We start from the raw sequence: 24427 nt of genomic DNA, 5'->3' as shown, positions 1-24427 counted from the left end.
AGTGTATGCTAGCCTTTTAATCTATTAAAGAGTGGACCTGCAGGTAGATGTCATTAACCACAAACTGCTGCTTAAAAACCTATGTCCTTACGACCCAAATTTAAAAACTTTGTCTAAAAATTTACCCTGCAGTAAACCTTCCTCTTCTCCGCTCCTCACTGAACTGCTTCACTTCCCAACTAAATCATACGTGGCCCTTCAGCTTAATTCAAAATTCATACAAGCAAGAGCTGAATGCAGTCCCTCGAGTCCAAAGCCTGAATGTCCTCCAAACTGAACCTGAAAAGGGTTTAACATCCCAACACCAGATCTTTTCCATTTTCTACACTTCCTTCCAATTGCTTCCTCCATATTTTTTGTTTGTTTGTTTGTTACTTTGGTTTTAAGCACAAACACAAAGCTGCATCACTGTAGACAGAAGGACGACTGTGGGCAGACCATAATTAAGATTAATGCTGGAACTATGATCTGGGTTAGTGAAAGGTTAAGACCAGGGGATAACTGAGTGGCCGGGGTGTCAGGACAGAAGGATTTGAATGAGCTTCAGAGTAGGAAAGGAACGAGGGAGAGAGGACGACACGGAGTACAAAGGAGGGGACACAGAAGTACACCAGAAGGGAGGCAAAAGTAACAGGAGAATGGTAATGGCCACCAGCCACACGCACGACGTGGTCACTTACACCTAACCAAAGCACTGCTCCGGAGCAACCGCACTTGGAGACGTCAGGAAGCAACGGACTGAAGGGCAGCGGACCTGGGAACGTGGGGTCCTGAGGCTGCAGAACTGAAATGCAGGTGGCAGGCAGCAAACCAGCAAGCAAAGCAAGGTCAGTATTTGACAGTAAACAGGAGAGCAAGATGTTGCCTGGGCTCGAGTAGAGTTGAGAGACCTGAGCACAGAATGAAGTACTGACCTTCCAAGACAGCGAAGATAAAATTTCTTACAGATAATCTCAAGTTAAACTACCTTGCCAGCTACGCAGCGGGAAAAGCATCAACAACCCCCAAACCCCTGCACCTCTAACAGCCATCACGTCGCATTCTATCTTTAGATAAAAGCTTGAGCCACTGCACACACTTGGTCCAAACCACATTCTAAATTTTCTTTAAGACAGCTGAAGAGGAGCCGATTTCAATGTGGTAGCCATAAAACTTCATCAGAACAGCGCAAAGCTTGAGTAAACAACATCAGTGTGTTAGGGCAGAGGCGCAGTGTGAGCGCAGTTGCACTGGCTCCGAGTTACGGCTGCCTCACACACCTGCTGGCCTCGGGTGACATCCAAGCGTACCTGCCGCTGCCTCCCCTTCACACGCCTGCCCGTGTCGCTGCCCTGAGCATATTCAGTTTTTAGAGCTCAGTATGCTAATCCTTATTTAGTTGTCATGCCTGTTTACTTAATATTTTAACAGTCCAAAATAGACTGGCTAGCCTTAATTGTGTTTCCTTATCACACCCTCTGTTAATTCCAAATGACAAGAAACCAGTTTAAATTCAGGAATAGCATTCACATAACCTAAATAATTCCCAAATCGAAATAAACCTAAGTCCAAAGATTCCCAACAGGAAACAAATATACTTCTTTCCTCAGAGCAAACCATCTGGTTTGTAAGAGAAAACCAGGAGAGGATACTATTGCAGAGAGCAAAAATTCTCAATTTCAGCCTGAGCCCCGATCTCTAACATGGCTTGATTTCTTCATTACCATTTGATGGAGATGTTTACCTCACCTATTCTGTAAGGCAGGTTCTAGAAATGAGGTGTGTTTCTCTAATTCTACTTTGCATCTGCAAATGTAATGATTTTGATTTTTTTTAAAGGCAGAATTTTCAACCTTCTGACTAATGCCATAGGATTTAACACCATCGGTTCAGAAACATGTACAAAAAGCCACTGAAAACAACTGACCTAAATGTGTTGCAGACAAGCTAGTACAAACTGGGTGAGAAGAATTCAGCGGATTATTAAAAAGACCAGAAGACAACAGCTGCTCATGGTGACTTTTCCTGATACACACAGGCACACTTGTGACAGTTTGATGAAATAGCAGTAACATTCAAAAAATATTTTTAGCGAACCACAGTTGTCTGTCTGTGGCACCAGCATTGCCAAGAGGGAAGGCGCAGCCAGATTGCATCCTGCCTGCACACATTTGCAAGTTGCAGAGAACAACCGTCTCCTGAATAAACACGATGACATCCATTGCAGCGGAGCAAAACAGTGTTTACAGAACACTATTTGCCCAATTAGCGGCGTCAGTCAGAGGACAGCTTTAAATATCAGATGAACTGAGGAAAAGTCAGAAGTTTTGCAAAGTGAAGTCTTACCTCGGCATCAACATTACAGACTTTTTTAAGAAGTGAACTTGCATATGGACAGAGGATATATATACAGAACGTATGTAAGAACATCCCTTAACAAAGGTTCTTAAGCAAATTAACCTGCCACAGGGTAAGAGAAAATTGTTCTCACACAGATGAATAATTGTAAGACAGGAAAGTATAAACAACCAGTTATCATTGTGAGGGGAAACCACCGGTGGCATCCTACAGAAATGAATGCTTGGGCAACACGCTTATTTATGAAATAATTTGGAAATACTTCTAAATCATCATATTTATACATAATTTGGAAGTACCATATACAGTGGATGAGGATTTTGAAAAGGAATGCTACTGCAGAAAAGCCACCCTATAGTGAGATTCTGGACTCCATAAAGGAGGCAAAAAGATGCAAAACAATTATTAGGAAAGGAACAGTGAACAAAACAGAAAATAGAACAGTTTTGGTCCTTCTTTCAAAGAAAAAAACCCCCAAACTTTAAAATATAAAGGAGATAATGTATAGGATATGAAAAAAAACCCATAGGTATGAGAAATGACTTAACAGACCAAGACTCTCCACGTAAGACAGGCACACAGCTGAGGGCGTATGGAGTTCTACAAACTCCGGAACGGCAAGGGAGAGATGAATAATGGGTTGGGTTTTTCCAGTACCAGAACTAGTCACCCAGGACACCGAGCAGGCTAAAAAGCGTTCTACACAGTTTGGACTCAGGCTACGGAAGCACTCACTGATGGGATTGGTGGGTGCTCTTAGGTTTGCACAGACTCAAAAGCAGACTGGACAAAAATCACAGAAAAATGAGCTAAAAGTGGTTTAATAGAGCTGGTTGCCTCTGACCACAGACACACTAAAGCTGAGGAACTTCTGCAAGCCTGCTGAGCCCCGAGAAATGCTCCCTGACTGCAGGCTCTCCCTGCTCCCACATCTCCTCCCCAGGCACCTGCCACCAGCAGGTTTTGGAGGATGAGTAACAATCACGTTTGATCTTTCACCTGACCTGAAGGGACTTCTCTTGCATTAGCAGAACACTGTGCCAATTACAGATTTGGCCAGCAACCCTTGAGAGTTATGGTCTTTCTTAACATTTTATCTGTCCAGAATTTGTGTTACTGCCCCCCAAAAAATCCTCACCACATTCGATGTACCTGTAATAGTCAATACTGCCACAGTGTAGTCCCTCACCACGGATTTGGTGAGGACACAGCTACACAGGCCTGTTCCAAAGCCAGTTTCATTTACCTTAAAATTGAATAGAACCTGAAATAAGAGATTTGGCTGAGATTTGCATCGTGAAATTTTCTCCGTTCACTAGTTGGTGTGAATGGATTTTCTTTCTCCTTTCATTTGCCACAGAAAAAGGCAATGATGGATAGATTACTTGTGCATGTACAGTTAAAAACTACTGCTCACCAAGTAGTTTTTTTTACATCAAAATGCCAAGTCAAGAACACTTATACCTCATATTCCTCTTTTGCATTCATTTATCCTCCATACCAATTCAGAGGCTGAAAACATGCACAGAAAAAGGATGTTGAACAGCAGTTGTTTCCCCTCCATCTTCGTTAGGGTTTTACAATGAGAAGATACCAGAAGTTTTTAGCTATATTTTCAGAAGGTCATTTCTCAGCCTTTACTTCAGGGTGTATCATCTAGTTTCTTCCCCACATTCGTCTCCATAATGTTTATAAATTTGCAGGTTATTTAGCAGCTAAAAAACCCAGAAAAGCAAAAGGTCCATGAAACCTGACAGCCTTGACACTCAATTATGTGAACTTCAAAAATAAATGACAACTAATCAGATGACAGCAGATATAATGTCAGAGCAGCTCAATAGCTGTTACAATGACAGATGACAAAAATGTCTAATAAACTAATGAATATTTCCCAAGGTGATTTAAAAAAATGATCTGTTAAAGTATTTTCTTGTAGTGCTTACAAGAAATATTCCACCTCTTGTTTGCTAGACCACAAACTGGATTAAAAAAATAAAATTGCATTATGCTCCCAAGCTATTCGGTACTTGCCAAAGGTATTGGAAAAACAGATTCCTTTGCCTGACTCTGCTCCTTCTTGCAACAGCCTCATGCCCTTGCAGTCTGACAAATGCGTTTGTTCCAGGGGGCTTGGGAGCATCGCTGCTCCTGCTCTCCGGCTCAGCGGAGAAATGCACTGTCAGATCCCCATTGCTTAGCAACACAAAGATCTGCGGCAAGAGCATCCCACGCTGCGGCAGTGGGCAGCTGACAGCTGGCTCAGCAACTTTCTCCCAGGTCACGGGAGTTTATCAGCGGAACTGGCAGCAGAAGGCTGAGACAGGCTGTGCAGCGAGCCAGGCAACAGAACACACTCCACAAGGTGGCAGAAACCAAGTACCCCACTGGCAAGTTACAAAAATTTAGCTCACTAGCTGCCCCAGCCAAACCCTTGGACAAGTCTTGCTCGTTAACCAACATACATCTCAAAATTTAATTCTTCCATATGTACGAAGCAGCACCACGTTATGTTCATGACACAATGTGCCAGACAAAAATCCCTCATGAAAAGAGAGACCAGCTTTATTTGGTCATGTGTTAGGGAAGAGATACAGCACTGCATTGCAGCCTTCAGGCACTACTAGGTAATACAAATGCAACCACAATGTGACTTCACTCACAATTCTCTCTTCCTTCCAGAAGACGTTATCCCAAGACTGAACTGGCAGACATCTCCGATTAAACTGACCATCTGCATGGCATGTGAGATGAGGAGAGGCATGAAAGTGCTATTGATGCATGAGACAGCTCAAGTAGGACAAAATAAGTAATCATAATTTCATTAAGTCTTTGCGCATGGGAGTGGGCACGTCTGCATGCAAGCATCTATAACTTAAAAATACCACATCGTTACTACTTCGGAAAGACACTTTTCAAAACATATCTAGACATACATGAACAGATATACATGTGCATCATCAGATCATCTTCACATAATACAGCTCACCTCTAGATGGAACACGTCCAAATGCAAGGTTTAGAAATGCACTGCTAGTAATATGGGAAGCTTACAATTCTGCAAAAGTTTGTATCAGTGCTTTACGTACTCAGTGACTACCAAACTGCACATCTTCACTTTATTCTTAGTTAATATTACATAAAAAACCCGCCACACCACAGATTTCAGAACTCTCATTTCAGAAAGCATCAGGTATGATGACAGCACACTATTTCTAGTGCTAAGGAAAATGCTCTGAGTTGCCCAAGGACTGTGGTGGTTTTTTTTTTTTAGTTTTTGAGGGGTTTTTTCCCCCGTTAAGAGTCATTCAAGTTCCCAAATAAGCACTGGTTTAGAAAAATAAAGATTGAAGACTGATACAAACCCATTAGTACAAACTGCTCAATTTAACTCACAGTAAAGCATCCTCAAAGCTTGTGCTATGCTAATTAGTTCATAAGATATTGAAGTTAAAGATGCCACAAATACACATAGTTTAAAGCTGACTCATATCTGGACTGAATAATTTTAATGATCTTTCCATAAGATGTTCACCTGGGGATCACCAGACAAGCGCTGTTTAAAGATGATTTGTCCCTTCATGTTTCAGATGGTTACTCTAATGAAATCTGATTGGATTTGCTTTTGAGGATCAAAGCAAGAGAATCCAACAATACCATCAACTACTCTGGTTTCTGCTAAACCCAGAAAAACCTTCTAAAGGAAGCGCAGTTTGTCATGCTTGCTCATTATCTTATACACATCATTTTCCATCAGCCTTTTTTCTCTTCCCCCTTTGTGTTCTAATGAGAACTTGACCCAGATTCCATGCAGCCCCACCTCTGCAATAACACCCTGCGGCTGCCATCAAATTATTCCAGCAATTTAAGCAACCAAACAAAAAAGTTAACTTTTTTATAGCTTAGCCACTACAACCACCAGCAGAGCTGCAAATAAAAATCTAAACTGAAGAGAGAAATTACCTCTCTTGCCTTTTATACTTTATCTTATAGGGTGAGAATGAATAAATCTTGAGATTACCAGCCCTTTCAAAAGCAGGCGACTTTTACAAAAATAGAGCAAGTTATCACCCTGTTTCACCAACACAGAACCTATAAAAGTTTGTTCCATATGTCACCTAAGTGTAAATATCACTTAAAAGGCCACCAATGCCCAGTGACCTCCCCAGGGCAGCACCCTGCCACCGATGCTGTGCCCCAGCTGCTGAAGAGGTACCAGTCCAGGGTTTAACTGCTGACTGACTATACCTGATGGGCAACCTTTCTAACCGGCTCTCCTCTACAATTTACAGTCACCAGGTCAGACACCTCAAAAAAGACTGTCAAGAGTTTCCAGCTGCAGGTCAGCTAAAACAACCCCGGCAGGTTTTGTTAAAAAAGTCAAATTAATAACTGGGGCAGCCCACAGATGCTCTTGCTGGTGTGCTTCAGTTGGGAACAGAGCATCTTGCTTTGAAGTTCATCACCTTTTTTTTTTTTAATGACTTAAAACTAAGATTTATGGCAGCAGAGCAGGAAATCTCCTGTTCCCTTCTCTGATCCCAGGTTGAACCCTCCTAGATCTTGCAGTGATAGGAACACTGATGTTCCTCTTGGCACAGACATAGATATACACTGCTTCAGAGGGAAAGGGGAAGATTAATGGCTTATTTGCCTTCTAAATTGAATCGCCTTTACCTCGCTTGAGAGTTATCAGTAAACCTGATTTCCCAAAGATTCATGCGAAGGGTTGCGGTGCCAACCAGCGATACCATCTCGCTGAATCTCAGGCGTGTTGTAAATTGAAACAGATGGAATACAGCATTCTGCAGCAATGGCAGGGAAGGGCTTGGGTCAAATCATCATTGAGATTAATACTACAAACAGGTTTTGTTGAGCAGCTTTTCATTTAAAATAGCATCAGATTCCAGAAGAAATTATGTAATGCTTCAATAAAGGCAAATACCACTGGGAATGGTGTCATTACAGGTAACAGAAATTTGTAAAGTACTAGCAATAACAATACAAGCCCAGACTGTCCTCAGTACAAGGACCATTATTCTTCCCCCTTCCCATCAACCACCCACCAAACCAACAATAGCTGATTCTATGTTAGACTTGGTATATACTCCAGATGATCTGTTTCAGAAAGGTTTTCCTATGAAATAGCCTTGAACAGAGCAATCCTGACATGATTTGGCTAAAAATTAGATGGCACAAAACAGATTTTCAGAAGAGAAACAGGGAATTGGCTGCTAGAGTTAGCTGGAATAAGAGGATCAGAAACTTGAATGTGGAGGAAGCCTGCAATTTCTTTCAGACAGCAATGCCAAAACTCCAAAGAACAAGGATTCCAAGGAGAAAAAAGAAAGTAGAAGTCTTCCAGACTCATTAGGAAACATGTTAGAAGCAAGCAGAGGAGGAACAGAGAGAAAAGACTACAGTAAAATGATAATTCAAAATTGCTTCAAAATATTGTGTCAGTTGCATTAAAAACAAACATTAGAAAAATGTTTTCCTGCCATATAAAGACAAAACCTCACTTCACAGAGAGTCTAGGTTACAAACTAAGGCTAATCTAAAATTACAGTTGGCAAATTAAGCAACAGAATTGCATATAAATTCAACAGCAAAAACTACATGATCATACAGGTGAATATTAAAGATTTCCGCTGTCAGACCAAACTTCACCAGCTGGAAAAAAAATATCAAGGCAACCCATGTATTAGAGATAACACAGATCACCTAGATCACAGGAAGCTTCGGAAGAGATTCTTCTAGCAGAAATGAAAGCAGTGCTGGCATACAAGGTAGCAAAGAGAAATTATCTAAGAGTACTACACAATACTCTTTAAGAATCCAAGAAATCTCCTTCCATCTGCCACGGCAGAAGCCTGTTGCTCTGGCCCTCCCTGCAGCCCCACGCTCAGTACTGGCTGCATCTTAGACTCTTCCATTTCACTCTTCAAACTCCTCCAGACCAGATGCTTTTCTCTCCAGAGCATGCTAGCTTGCTCATCTCCCCCGCCAGACAACTCCCCCTGACCCAGTCATTTTCTATATAAAGGAATATAAAGAGGTAGAACAGTATCAGCTCTCACACCACCCCGAAGTGCCAGAAGGCAGGTCTCAGCGCATGAGCAGAAGCCGCCAACACCAGGCTCTGAGGGGTTTGCTTGCGGGAAAGGTGAACAGTGCTTACAGCAGACAGGACTAGCACAGCAGCTAGAATTAATTCTCCTATGGATTTAAATAGGCTTCTACACACTGCAGGTTTGGGGAGAAGGGTGTATTTGTGGGCAGTTTTTTGATTTGAAGTATTGCAGAAAATTAACTTGAAGGCTCTCCTTCCATCGCTGGGAGCAGGGGCAAGAAGCAGCATGCCTAGTTAAAGTTCTCACTTCTCCATATCGAACACACATTTAAGGTTGTAATTCATTGTACAAATAAATCTGATGGAAAAACTGTTTAGGTGTAAAGAAAACCACTTGTTTATTTGGTAAGATATAAGACCAATTTCAAGATAAAAATGTATGGAGATTAGGGGATGGGACAGAGCAAAAATGAAAAATCCCTTGAAGTATTCCAATACTTTCGAAACAAGTCCTTTGACTCTTCTTTTGGAAGATTTCCTCTGGGAGTTTATTTCTTCCCTACGAACAGCAAAAGAAAAAGCTAACCACATTTTGATTTAAGTTTACATAATTTATTCTGGGTTCAGGCACTAAACACAGAAAATGATCCGTATGCAGTCCTAATCTGTATTTCCATCATCCACAAAAATTCAAGATTTAAAGCAAGATAAGCGAAACACACCAATTACAATGGGAACCAACCCCAAGGTCGTTAGGCAATTGCCTTACAATAAAAGCCAGTAACATCTTGATTTCAGGCAAACTGTTATAAATAACCGATACTAACATAATTAAGGCATACACAGTATATTCACAGTCACTCTTGGTGTAAAAAGCGGTTATGACAAATTTGTACCTCCTTCGGATACCAGAGCGGATGAATGCAGTATGAAACCCTGAAGAAAATTCAGAAAACCGTACCGGTCTTAGAGCAGCTCTCCTGTGCCCGTTTCAGAAATGAATGCATGAACTTGCTGGTTCAGCCACCCTAGGTGCTGTGCACCCTGGGCAGCACAGCCTTGCTCACTACCATCAAGGCCATGTGTTTCGCTGTACCAGAGGATGAACCTACAGAACCCCCAGGGCTCAGTTCTCAACAGTTACAACCAGGTCTTTTCAACCATCAGTCCTACAGAACTGGGGACAAAAAAAGGATTTTTCCCTGGTTCCAGTACCAATAAAATGCTTATCACTTTCCAATCACTCTTCTACTTATTTTGTGCCAGTGCAAGTACACCAAAAAAGCAGTGCTACTGCAGATCCCTGACATTTTAAGGAAGAAAAGTCATCTAGTCTGATCACACACACGCAACACAAAGCTATTTATTTTCTTGATCTTTACCTTCCTCATGTTTCATACTATTCTAAATGTCATTTGTAACACTCATTCACACTCCACTGCTCAAATGTTCACACTCCATCTCTTGAATTTCTTCAAAACTTACCCCTACCCTCAAACTTATGCATTTTGAATGTTATTTTTTTTTTCTTTCATTCCAGTCTACAGGTTCAAGATCCATAAGCCACACATCAAGTAACAATGTCACTTCTCCTTAACTCAGATTTTTTTTTTTAAAGGCCACTTTAGATTTCACCATGGTACCAGCAGTTTTTCAGCATGTTGCATGTACATTTTATCTTGTATCACATTCTCATGGAACTAACCACAAAGGTCTGGACAAGATGTGATTGGTTTTTTAAAAAGACAAATTGCTATTTCATTACAATGCAGTAATGATATTTTGGGGTGCAACTTTTATTTCTATGTGTGTGTACACAAGCAGCTTGGCTTTTGCAACAATAAGAACATATTGCTCCCCAAAAGATAGTTTAGTAAAGCAATTCACTGAAGTACAATTGAAATAATCCATACCCTTCTGTCATCTACACTTTAAAATCTGCTAGTAGGTTTGGGTAGACTTTCAAAGAGGACAGCATGGACAGAAATATTGAAAAAAACAATCAGAAAACATAGCCTACCAAATATGTTGGTGGAATGTCCTTTCCGGGCAATTGGTTTGAGCTCGTTATGTCCCCATCCATATTGCCTATAATTGTCCCAGGCATGCTTCATCATCTAAGAGAAGGAAAAAAATAGGATTTGATTACATTATAGAACTACTTTGTATGAATATTTTACTTCTTATTTGAGACTTCATCTTTCACAGTCATCCCAGCATACTGATAATTACTTTGCCACTATTTCTATCTGTTACAGAAATCAGACTGTACAGCATGAATAAATTTGGAAACAACTCCAAGTCTATTTGACTTGAGCTATAAAGCCTGATGCTCTGCTGAGCTATAGAGCCTGATGCTCTGCATTACATCGTTTTCTTGTTCTTTCTTTCCCTTCAATACAGACACAGCCGTAAGGAATGCGTTTAAGCATAAGGAATTGGCGAAAAATACCAGCTAACATCTAAGAACCAAAAAAATTAAAAAATATCTACCAATATCTAAAGCATAAAAGGGATTTACAGTGGTGTATCCAAGTATGACTAAACAATTTTGCAAAAATCAATTTTTTTATTAGCAACACCTACTTGACAAAGATACACTGTCATACAGCTTCTATGAAAAGAAACATCAAGTTTTTCTTGTTAGAAAGCACAATGAACAAAGCAGTATAAAATTATTAATATTTGTTCCACAAAACATTCCCAGCTCTTTAATAAATGTTTCTACCACCTAGTAAGCAAAGTACATCAAAAAAACCCAAGGATCTTGTGGACCCACAAGTATTAGTTGTGCTCATCAGCCACTAAACAGTGCTTTTATGGATTTGCCAAAACTTTTCAAATTCCTTGCTTGTTGGTATAAAGCAGAAATTCAGCAGCTTCCAGACTGCATAGCAAATGCAATTAAAAAAATATAAAAATTAAATATTATTTAACTAAACAGATCAGAGCAAGTAACAGGAAGAAATCAGACTCCAAATGATACTGCCCCGACACAAGGTCAGGAACAGATCTGTTCTAAAACAACAGCCATGTGGCTGTATCCATAGCATTATACATATTTCATCTTTATAGTGCATCTTAAAAATGGTATTAAAATTTTGTTAATATAAACAAAATCCCCAAGAAAATGACAGGAGGTAAAGCATGATCCCCACTAGTTTGAGAAATGCTCTCTGAAAGGAGAAACGATGCTAACGTAACTAACAGACCATTTCTGACCCTTTAAGAATCTGATTGTATCAGGGCAACTAAAGTTTTCACTGCAATTTACAGGACTATATTTCTCTCATTTTAATCAGAGAGTCACTGTACTCCTAGACGATGGAAGGGAACAAGGAGGTGCTGGCTGGAGAGTGAGGTGCAGCCAGCTGCCCCACCAGCACGCACTCAGCTCTCTTCTCTTACCGGGCTCAGGACTTAGCGCAAGTCTGCCTCTGGTAATCCCAAATCTTTCAAACCGCATCTAAACGTGCAAAACAAAGTCCCTGTCTCCCTACAAGCAGCAGCAGATCCCTGTCCAACCGATGCAGCTGTGATGCCTTTGAACATAAGCTCCCTTCAAATTTCCTGCGGCTCCGTTAAGAGCCATGACAATATCCGGACAATAAACTTGACCTGCAACAAAGGTACATGCACAGGCCTGGAGCTGGGAAGGTGAGCTGGCATCCACCTAGGCACTGACGGCCCTCAGGATGCCACAGGTCCCACTTCTACCGCCTGGCATTCAAGGTCAGCTCACGTGTCACTTTTGGGTGTTTGCAGTAAGGGATTCTGACCCTGATTAGGCAATAAAACCCTATTGTTTCTTTCAGTATCATGAATCTGTGACGTAACAAAAAGAGGATGCTAATAATATTCATGATACTAGAAGAGGAGAGAAAAGCAATTTCATTAGTGTTCACAAATTCCTCAGTGTTTACAAGTCACTTAGTGAGCTGACCAATTAACAGCTCTTAGAACCTCTAGGTGACTCAGGTGAAGTGCTCCTCTCCTGACTGGTAAGAAAACTACAGCACAATAAACGCCATAAAAGCCTGATCACAGGCAGCACAGAAGTTCCTCTGAGATCTCCTACTAACAATACGCAGAATCAACCTACAACTTTTTATGCAAAGTTGCTCATTAACTTAAGATCAAGAGTTGTTTGTTAACTGAAGATCCTTGAATCCAGAACCACAGCATCATCCCGGTGGGAAGGGTGCCCAGGATGTCTCTAGGTCAGCCTCCTGCTGGGATCAGACCAGGCTTAACAGAAGGCTTTCTCCGCTCAGGTGGTCTCAAGGTTTCCTCCATCCCGAATGGGACAGTAAGCCTCCACAACGTGTCCTGCTCTAACTCGCAGCTTGCCAGTCCACCTTCAAGTCCTAAAAGTTGTACTTGGGAAAACACAGACCTGTAGTTTTGGATGGCACTAGAGGATGAAAATAAAGAATTACTGACCAGTGACCTCTGTGCGAGTTTGGTAGCAGACAGGTGTTTAAACAAGGTTACCATGACATGGCAGATCTAATAAACTTGCTTCCCCATAAGGGAAACAGGGCTTCTGAGACCTTTGGATACATCACATAAACATTTCATGAAGGAGAATCAAATGACCATTGACATTTTAGCTTTTTAAGAATCTCAAAGTGTAGGCAAATATCAGTACAGATCAAAACTAGCTAAGGCTAAAAGAACAACAATGACATTTTTCCTCACAGCAGAATGTTAATTGTGGAATATTTCACTGTCCCACTTTGCCGGGCTTCTGGGGGAGAAGGATTTTGTTACAGACTGTTTAGTTCTGAGGAACCCCAAGAAAATTATGGAAATTACAAAGGGATAAAACATCACAATGCAAGATGTTTCTATACCCCTATACCCATAAGACAGAATTTACCCTAAGATAAAATTTCATTAAGATAGAACTGTAAAGGAGTCAATTTCACTAGATTCATGAATTAATGCAGAAGTAACTCAAGAATACACTACCGAGAGCAGGAACTCCACTGAAGGCAGGTGACAGGTGCAGCTGACCGCATCGCCTAAGGTTCTGAGACAGGACACCACGGTTTTGAGGACACTAAGCCACGGTGATAAAGACGAACGTGTGTCTGTCCTGTCCCCTCACCTCCCCCAAACAGTGTACAAAGAGTAGGGTATTCTAACTCCCTGAGAATCTTTTGATTTTATTACACTAACTAGTTAACTGATTTTTTCCAGATGAACACTGACCGTCACTCTGGCACACAGCTCGCCACTCTCCTCTGCCGCCGAGCGAGCAGAGCTCTCGGTACCGCATTAGCAGGTAACGGCACATCACAGGCAAGTGAGAAACCCCACAGCTCTTGTAGGTGATATTAAGTTTTGTAAGGATGATATGCTAAAAGATCTTGTAACAACGTGGACATTTCTGTTACTGCCAGAAACTCGTAGCATGACACACTCTAGGTACATCATCTACACTATTGGGAGCAGTTGTGCACGCAGCAGCTTTTGAGATATGGAAGACAGATGCCTTTAACAGCTAAAAATTTAAGAGGATGCCACTTTGGCTCAGCAAATACAAGCCACATGAACTCCTGATCTGAAAAACACAAGATTATCTCTATGGTTATGCCAGACAGCATTTCCAGCTTTCACTACGTAAATGCTGTGGAATAGCTGCAAGTATAGATAGGCTTTTCTTAACAAAAAAAAAAAAAAAAAAAGCAGCACCACAAAAAAACCACCACCAAACACAACACACACGAAAACCCACAACCATGGAAAAATCCCAAAAACTTGTCTCTTAGAGGAGAGGGAAGTCTCAGACAACGACTGGAACATCAGCATTAATGATAATAGAAAGACAGTAAAATATTTGCAAAAAAAACCCCACAAACCCCACCTGCCAATCCCTAAAGAACCCACTGACAGAGGCACCTTAAGCTCAGCAGAGTGGTAACAAGCAGCAGATCCAGGCGTGGATGAACAGTGTGAAAAAGGCGAGGTGTACATCTCCACAGCTGCGGCATGCACAGCTGGAGCCGTGTGCCCAGCCAGGGCCTGGTGCCTGACGGCGCGTCGTGTGAAGACCTTGCAGCCTGTCTGCCAGAGAACCAACAGGTTTGGCGGTGGACTTTCTACTGATGCTATTAATGCCAGATTTTGCTTTTGAAGGCAAAAATCATTCATAGGGGATAGGTCCACTGAATACCAGTCTTGTAAATGTTAATTATGGGATGCACTATATACAACAGCCAGCAAGATGCTGTTGCATGTACAGCACGAAAATTCTACAAGATGATGAACCTGGACTCTGCTGCAAGAGAGCCTGAACGACAAGAAGCAGGGCACGTGAAAAACTGCTTTTGTAGGTACATCATTATTTAGATGCTTTTAATGACTTCAGAATATGTTTATGAGATCTGATCCTCTACAGTCACTGGGAAACCGGGTTTTCCTAAAGACAGAGCGGTAATGATCTCTTTTGACAGTAATCATAATTGTAACAGTGAAAGGATGTTACAGTGATTGAAAATATTTCTATAAAGGAGTTCTTATCACCACAGCAGCATGTTAGAAACAATAATTCAAACCACAGATTGGTTCAAAAGCCCCTTTCCACTCCTCAAAAAGGGCAGACACCTAGCAAATAGAAAATAAGAGCCCTGAGAAATAAGCAAAAGAAACAATTTACTGGCAAATTGCAGCATTTACTGGTTGTGCCTAGAAATGAGAAACCTATTGACTTCTTGCCATTCCATCAGGAACATGCATAATAGAGAGAACAAATAGGTTTTGCTTTCAAAGGACCGTGTTCTGGTTAAGGGTACCATTTCAAGAGATTTACATAAACCACCTTCAAAATTCTATTTTAAAATTAACCAAAGTCTTGCTAGACAAGATTACTGCTCAATCAGCAGATTAAAAATTAATACCTGCTTTCCTGCTGTCTGCAGAGAGTACTTTTTGGAGGTTAAAGAACTACCTTTTCCTTGTACAGATACTCAGATTTTTGAAGAAACTCAGCAAACTTATTCTTCCAGGAGCTACAAATCTCTGCCTAAAAAGAAATTATTTCAGGCATCAGTCTCTGCCTCCGCTGTGCGTTTCTGAACAGTGCCACTGAAGATGACTGGAACATGTCCCTAAGACACACTGAAATCTGGTAACAAATCCATTACTAGAACAGAACTAAAATGTTTATGAAATGTATGCGAGATGAGAAGCTTGTCCTTTTTTGTTGGCATGAAATACTCGAAGTCTAAGACTCCTGATGGAACTAAGGGGAAAATACTTCAGACTGGTGAGAACTGGAACAGTAGATGTAAAAAGCCTAAACCTGGAGAGCTTGGAGCAGCGAACCAGCTGCTCAGATTCATACAAGAAAGCCAACTGCTTTTTTTCCCCAAGATGATGAATCAGTGGTTTTGACCTTATGTATCCTCCTGGCTTCAGAAGAAACTGGTATTCACGGGTCTGACTAGTCCTGTGGTAGTCGGGAAATGAGAACCTTCCAGATCATTTTGAGGACTGCACCTCAGCCAGCAGAAAGCAGTTCCTTTCTTCCAGCTATCAATGGAACCTCCTTCATCGCCTTACCCCTGCTCCTCTGCCAGTTTTCCTGTATCCTTTTTGAAGCAGAGACTGTAACTATATGAAGCATGCAAGATGCAGAGGCACCTTAGTTCCACACACTTCCGTAAGAACCTTGCCTGTTTTGTTCTCCTTTCCTAAAATACTGAATATTTGCTCTGTCTGCTATTGAGCACTACAGTGACATTTCCAAGGAACTATCATAAACACAAGCTCTCATTCTCAAGTGATAATGTCACCTCACACTTTCTCATATTAAGCATAAAGTTGGTGCTGGAGGGGGAGAAATTCCAATATGCATCGTTTTACATTTAGCTGAGAAATAAAAGATAATCACTCAGTCCCATAAAATTTTTCTGCAATTCTTCAGCCTGGCCTGAAGTTTTGTACTCCAGATCTCTGTTGACGGCAAAATCAATCATATCACTACTCATCCATTTTCAAACTGTAAATGTTTTGGGTTTATAATTTAGAACACTGATCCCCAGCACATGTCTTCTATGGCCTCCAGCACCATTTATTTGTACTCTCCACTTCCCACCATCTAACCAATTTCCCCCAGCAAAGCCACAATCCTCCGTCCCACAGCTGCTTGGTTCCACAGCTGTCAGTGATAAACCTTGCCAAAGATTTTTTTGTAAAGTTACATTTATAACCACGTCTCCCTTGTTCACATGCTTGTTGACTCTTTCAGGGATCTTCTACAGTTTTGTGCATCATGACATCACTAGAAATACACTGAGAAACCTTACATATCTGGGTGCTCAACAACTCTATTCCCTGTTCTGGTTTCTGTTAATCTGTAGTTGATTTGTCAGGCGTAGGGGTCTGCAGTTTTTTGATGTCCCCTTGAACCCCCTTCCATAACTGATGTCTTGTTAGTCACTTTTTAGTCCTCTGGTAACAAAGCAGAAAATAAGAATGGATGTCAGCAATGCAAATCAAAGATCCAAATCTCAGAGCAAACAGAGTCAGAGTAAACTATTGCACGCTGCGTGTATTACAGTGTTGTACACTGATATCTGTGTCTTAACAGAACACACCATAAAAGGTTACTCATCCACTCTAAGGTGTATCAATTACATCATTAATACCAATAATTCCGAGATGTAACATCATCAGGAAAACTATGTTAAAGAACACGCTTGGCATACATTCTGTGGAGCTGCTCTGGGAAACACAGGAGGGACTACAGGAGAAATTATGCAAAGTCAACTAACAAACAGTAGAAGTTTTACTATATTTAAAGAGGATGCTCCTGCTTTCCAGTCAGTCTCCATAGCTGCAAAACACACATTGTCACTTGTATAACAGATCTTGTTTAATTTAACATAGAGCTCTCTTCCATCTAGCCATAATTAATTATCTTTGCTACCAATGTTTCTGTAGTATGGCACAAATGGCACATAAAATAAAAAATAGCGGCATGGTCAATCAGATATCACGGAGCCTTTTCATTTACCCATTCTGAAGATAAGTAATTTTCCTGGGGTTTTGCTCATTTTTGTTTGGCTGATTGTATCAGGGAAGTGAAATATTTCCTTGTTATCTTGATTTTATTTTGCATTTATGAAATTTAAATACTGCAAATGTGCTAGTTTACTGTTGAAAGACAGGTTCTTCCCACAATAGTCTGGGAAAAAAAATCTTAAATAATGAAGACCTTGAACTTTTCACATGCTTCCAATAATGCACATAATTGGAGAATTTTGTAATTGCTACAACATGAATAAACTGATTCATTCTTTAAATATCCTCAAACACAAACTTTAATTCCTCATTAGTAGCACATTCTAAGTTACCAACCAAAGCAACCTGTCCAGGATGTGCAGCTGAAATACCGTACCATCCACACTAGGAGCCTTCTTTTCATCCTTCTGTTAGAGCAAAATAAATACACAAAGCTACAGAGCTTCTCCTAGGGAAAAATTAAAAGATTCTCCAATGTAAAATGAGTTCTTTATACAATCATCCCAACATGCCGGGACACAACTTTGCGTAGAGCCATTCCTAACTTGCCTGTACTAGCCAAAGTGCTAACTGCACTATTTTCATTCTAATCTATCCACTGAAAATTAGTTTACTAACAGGCTTAATCAAAAAGAACCCATCCTTACTTTACGCAGATTTTACTCGTTCAGTAAAAATAAGATCAGCACTAAAAAAGTGCAGGGAAACTAATTTAAAGCCAACTTAGATGTTCTCAACATGCTGAATTACATTTGAGAATCCAAGTAGTGCACAAACAAAAACACTTCACAAACTACGTGTATGTATACATATGTATAGACACAAACACATTTTCACATACACACATACAGATATGTAATACTCAGGGACACATACTCTGTATGTGTGTATATATATTTTATACAAACACACACACTGCAGGGAGTGTTGTCTTAAATACTGAAAAAGATATGTTGTAATACTTATCGTGCTTCTTTATCGGGATCAAAGCCAGGAGCAGCAAGCTACAAAATACAATGCAGAACTCTAACACAATAGGTATCTATTACTAAAAAATGATGTTCTAACCAACCAGAAGTCCAACTAAGTTTGACCAAGAACACAAAATGAGTATGAAGTGTCAGCAATAACAAGATCATTCTAAGTTCGCTTTAGATACTGAAAAAAAGAAAGTTCCCCAGTCACAGCAGGCAGCCTATTTGGCTAGATCAGAAACACTGCAATTACAAAAAAATAAATGAGATTAGCAGTGGAAGTTGTATAAATAGTAACTACGAAAACAGGAGTTATGCAGCATGAAAAGACCTCTACATTTCTTTCTTCTGTGCAGCTCTTTTCTCAAGGAGCACACAAAACAGAATTGAGGTAAAGAGACACTATTTTTAACCTGATTTCTTAAGAGAATAAGGTTTATGCAATCTTGCTGTCTCTATAGCTGTCATTTACCACATATGTTTGCAGTAGCCTTTTATATGTTCTCTCATTTCAAACCTGATTTTACAGACTTAGAGGAACCAGACACTTGAGAGCTCTACTTTTAATGGGGGGGGAAGAAAAAAATATCTGGCTAGAGAAGGTAGACAGACACAAATTAATACCCCAACTGAGAGGAAGGCAGTTACAATCCAACCCTTTATTCATAGAGCCATATAGGTTAGAAAGACCTTTTATTCTGTCAGAGGGGCAGCTTTAAGCGTGCAGGTAGCTCTAAACCAGGCACAGAACACCTGCAATTCATGCTGTCAAAGGGAAGGTAAGAGGGTGTTCACAGCAACGTGTGCATGAGGAGCAGGGGGTGGTATAAAGGGATGTAGGTCAAAAATCCACGGGAAACTTAGTTTTACTGTTTCTGAAACTGCCTGTTACTTTTCAACATTAGCAGCCTCTTGAGCATCGTCCAGAGGCCATGATGAAAGCACATTTTAATCACTTTTCCTGGCACATTTCTAACAGTACTTCCAAATGCACCTCCACTAATATTAAATAAATTGTCTTCATAGTCCCAAGCCACATTTTAGAAGAGGATACACTGAAAGTTTTGCTGCAGGCCACAGTAAGTTCACTGGCAAACGATCTCCAGCCAGAAGGTCCCCAGCTTCCCAGCCAGGACTTTATTCCTCACTTGTGCAGAGCATCCAAACGTACCAGCGGCTGGTTCCACAGGTGTCGGCACAGCCTGCGACCCTCGCTGAAGCTCCATGCTCCCTGCACACCCATTTCACAACTTTTGCTTAAACGTCTTTCTCTGCTGCTTCTTTTTACCATTAAGCCGTGACGAGCAGGAACGGAACCAAAATTCTGCTGCGTTGAAAAGAGCTTATCAGAAGTAGCTAAGATACCTCCTCGCTGTCCCACCTCCTTAATGCAACAGCTTTTAAACCGCACAAGAAGCGAGCACACTGCCAGCGGCTGCGCTCGCTTCACAGCTCTGGCTTATTTGCCTGAACACCCCATCTCCTTTGAGCTGAATATAAAAAACTCTACATACAATTAGCACTGCCTAATGACATGACTGTCTATCACAACAAATACAAAACAAGCAGTAGAACACAAGCTCCAGAGAACTCAGAATTTCCAGTCTTTCTTTGAAACCTAGAACATAGAAGGTATTTCACTCTTTTCTGTACGCACTTGCGTCACGTTCTGGAGAAGCTTTTTTCCAGCTGACAGGCTCAGCCAACAAACACTGTGCCATCACAGAGGGGCTGAGGCTGGAAGGGATCTCTGGAGGTCATCTGGCCCAACCTCCCTGCTCAAGCAGGGTGATCGGGAGCAGGCTGCCCAGGTCCACGTCCAGTCAGCTTATGGGTATCTCCAAAGAGGGAGACTCCACAATCCTCTTCTCTCTAGGGCCTTATCCCAAGGGACTCTACCAAGCAGATCTTTGAACAGGCCAAACTCCACCCTCCTGAAGTTCAGGGTTGTGAGCTTGATCTTTGCCCTTCCTCCTTTCAAGATCCTGAACTCCACTATCTCATGGTCCCTAGAGCCAAAGCCCCCTCTGAACCTCACATCCCAAACAACCCCCTCCTTCGTGAATACAAGATTTGGCAGAGCACCTCGCCTTGTTGGCTGCACTGACATTTGGAGGAGTGAGTTGTCATCAATGCGCTTCAGAAAACTCAAGTTGCTTATGCCCTGCTGTGTTGTGCCTCCAGCAGATACAGAGTTGGTTGAAGCACCCCATGAAGACCAGGGCCTGCAAACATGATGCTGCTCCAATCTGTCTGCAGAGCACCTCGTCCACTTGTTACTCCTGGGCAGGTGGCCTACAGCAGACACATGCTGCAGTGTCACCCACGCCAGTCTGCTCTTTAATCCTCACTCCGTCCGTCCATCATCCATCCCCAGGCAGAGCTCCAGGCACCCCAGCTGCTCTTGCACATACTTTACCCCCTCATTTTCCTGTCCTGTTCTTAAGGAGTCCATTCCCCCCCCCCCCCCCGCAGCGCTCCAGCCATGCAAGTCATTCCACTGCACCTCCATCCACTTCCACACCTCCCAGCCCGCCTGCAGCCCTGCGACCGCGCACAGATCTCTGCCGCGCCGCGGTCGCTCCCCACGCTGCGTTACTGTCCACACGCTTCAGAGAGGTGCCCCAGGGCACGCTGATCTCCCAGAAATGGTGTTGGGGATTTCTCCATAGCAGTGCCTTGGAGGCACTTCCTTGCTGATGTGCAAATGCTAGAGGTGACCCTGCTCAGGCCCCGTTTTGTTGCTTTTGTGATGCCTTTCTGCCACATCACTGCACACCGTTTGCTCACCCGCCCCGTCAGTCACTCCCTCACAGGGCTGCTAGTTGCTCTCTCCCTCCCACATCATTCCTAGCCCAAAGCCCTGACAAGGTCAAGGACACCTTTGTTCTGCCTCAAGGAGGTGGATTCCATCTCTCCCAGGTAGCCCCTGCAAACAGGGTCCCATGGTGCAGAGCCCAAAACCTGTTGCCAACACCAGCTGCAGAACCAGCTGCTGCCGTGCACTGCTGGTGCCCTCCTCCCAGCACCCCTTCCCCTCACCGGCAGGAGCAAGGGGACACCACCCAAGGCCACCAGGACCCTGACAACCTCCCCCAGCGCTCTGCAGTCAGTGCATATGCAATGCAATACACACTGACTTGTACACAAAACTTATACATCCATTATTTCAACAATTCACTGACCAAACACCTACGGACCTTAGCAACACAAGGACTCTACACAAACAAGTTAGAACACCGGTTAGAACAAGGTGCATGCACAGAATACCCTGCGTGGGGTTAGTACCATCACTGAGGGCAAAGCGCTATTTGAACCCATATCCGAGATGAACTCTGGCGGTAAGACAACACCATGAAATCTTAGGTTGAAATGAAAGAAAACCTCAACCCTCAGTAGGGTGACAAGAATTTTAAAGTTTTCGTTATTTCGCTGGGTAAAAATTAACTTCAAGGAAACAAAACTCATTAAGAGAGCACTATGTAATGATTAAACTTCAACTGCAGAAAAAATTTAAATATTCTGAACACCATTTAAAAGGGCATAATAATGGAAATTAAGTGCCAAAAATTCCAAGTGCTCGTGCAATTTATATCTAATTTAACTTTGAAATGAATCCAATGACTTCCAAAAGATGAGTTTTGTTCTTAATTTCTTTGCATTAGCCACAGTAAAAAACCCAAATCTTAAAATCTCTTTGGAAAATTATACAAGTTATATCTACCCTCTTATAAAACCATTTTCTCATCTTTTACTTGGTATAAAAAAAATCACTAAAATATTAATACAAAAGTGTAGCAGCAAGAATAATTTTCAGATGTAATTATTCTTAAATACCAGTTAATTAAAAGACAAAGCAATTTTTAAAAGCTAGAACAGGAAGCTAATATACTAAAGTAGTGCTACAAAGCATGTACAACGAGCAGGTGGAAAACATTTACTTCTCAAAGTTGTCACTGTGCATCTAAAATAACCAGCCAACCCTTAAATGGGCCTTATTGAAATAACTGAATGAAAAGCTTGTTAGGAGAATATAGACAAATTATACAATTCTGTGAATTAGTTACAATCGAGAATGCAATGTAACGCTAAATACAAATATGAGAACCAAGAGACACACAGAAACCAAACCAAGCGATGTGGACTCTGCTCCTGGTTTATTCTGTGACCTTAAGAAGCCTCCCTCTCTGTGCTCAGTAAACATTTCTATCATATAAAGCTTTCAAGTGCTTTACAAAGCTCTCTTATGAGCATTACACAAATTCTTTTTTGTGTATGCACTTTTATACACACTTAAATATTTTAAAAATACGTATTGATTTTTAAGTACTGCAAAACCACTTTTTATACAAAAGATGTTAAAAAAAAGATTCACTGAGTTGTTCTTCAGAAAGAAAAAGGAGTAATAAGTTTTCTGTAAAAAAGGATAGAAACTAAATCCTGCTTTGAAAATTTTCCAGTCTCTCCCCTGATTGTATTACAAACTGTCCCCAGTAATCAGCCCAATTCTACATAGTTTTCTCTCCATCTCATATTAGGCAAAACAGACTGTATAAACCCATTCATTTTGTTAATTTAAACAGTCTAAAGCTCTCCTGTGAAAGTGAAGTTCCTCAAATATGCATCAGGACACTTCAAAGTAAAGCACGGCACAGGCCAAATGCCTTCCCAGGTCCACGTGGAATTTGAAGCAGCCTCCAAAGAGTTAGGAGCTTCCCTGTGCTACACTTTTTTTCTTTTTTCTCCTCAATCCAGGTAATCATAGTATCTTGCATGTCAGAAATGGCATATGTGCTAGGTGTAGCCTCTGTTAGAGATACTGGCTCCTGGAACCTGGGCTTCTTTTGCTAAGTCTTTATCTCATCTACAAAGACCATTTGTATTAGTCCACACTGGTTACAAGAACAGTGAGAGAATACCTCGGTGATGATCATAGCATATTTCAAAAGGCACTTTGCATTTCTGGAATCGCTGCAGATAGATCTGATACAGTCAAAAACAGGTTTCAGGCAAAATATTATTTATCTGATACTGTCAATACATGGGTTTTGTGCCATGTTATATTTATATTCACCGCAAGATAGTGTATGCCAAAATCCAGAAGCCAAACAAAAATGACAATATACCAACAACGGGCTCCTCAGCATTATCGTTTCCCCTTCTCACTAGCAGACCTTCCACTCCTGTATTTTATGTCTTCACGCACCTGGCTGTAGAAGCGATAATTCTGCTGCCCTGCATCAAAAACATTACAAATTCTGGAGAACACCTGTAGCTACAGTACTAACAAGCCTGACTCAGTGAAGGCAATTCACACAAAGACAGAAACTTCAGTCATGCCATTACGATGCTGGACTGTTGAAGCACAGTGGTCAAACTATTGAGGACTGCTCAGTACAAAGGTACGATTATCCTAACTGAAGTACTTACCTACCTAATAGATACTCCCACAAAATCTTTGGTCTGGATATGAAAAGCTACACTTCAGAAACCACAGTAAGACCCATCAACATATTAAGCAATAAAACCCCAGCTTGTCAGCGTGACTCACATAGGCTGATCACAAAAAAAAAAAAAAGTGTAAGCCTTTTACAGCAGGAGATCTGGGGCAACTGCAGCTAAGGATCACCAGACCTACTGCCTTAGTCACAAACTGCCCTGGATTCCTTACCCACAAACTGCTACACCTCCAGGTTTGGACAATTCTTGCTGATGTAAACTGTACTACTTATTCAAGTCACCAAGAAAACTACCATTCTGTATCGATCTATAGCTTCTCAACTCCTCAGTCTACATTCTGACCAAACAACTTCAGAAACACAAATACTAATTTTCAACAGTCCCTCCAATCCCTTAGCTGATTATTTTTCACATCTTGTTCTTTGCTGTTAGCTGTGCTCAGTACTTTCGCATTGCTTGGCCCACTCAATTTCATTCTACATGTTAAATCCATCAGTAGCAAACTCAAAAGGTATCTAAATACAGTAATCTGTAGTTAAAATTAAGTAGTTTT

At 41.3% G+C, this 24427-nt stretch overlaps 1 protein-coding gene across 3 annotated transcripts in view; it reads right to left on the bottom strand.

The window, feature by feature from the left end:
• Nucleotides 1–24427, bottom strand: part of MAN1A2 (mannosidase alpha class 1A member 2) — a 148734-nt gene that overhangs the window by 89349 nt on the left and 34958 nt on the right. For all 3 annotated transcript variants that reach the window (XR_008732358.1, XM_055711043.1, XM_055711042.1), the window contains exon 3: nucleotides 10428–10524. Coding sequence is in view for 2 of the 3 variants with exons in the window: in XM_055711043.1 (XP_055567018.1) it covers nucleotides 10428–10524 (97 nt within the window). In the remaining variant the exon portion in view is untranslated. The remainder of the gene's footprint in view (nucleotides 1–10427; nucleotides 10525–24427) is intronic.

Source organism: Falco cherrug, chromosome 5, assembly GCF_023634085.1.
Source record: "Falco cherrug isolate bFalChe1 chromosome 5, bFalChe1.pri, whole genome shotgun sequence".
NCBI lineage: Eukaryota > Metazoa > Chordata > Aves > Falconiformes > Falconidae > Falco > Falco cherrug.
The sequence above is the reverse complement of the archived record's forward strand: the minus strand, read 5'-3'. Positions and strand labels throughout refer to the sequence as shown.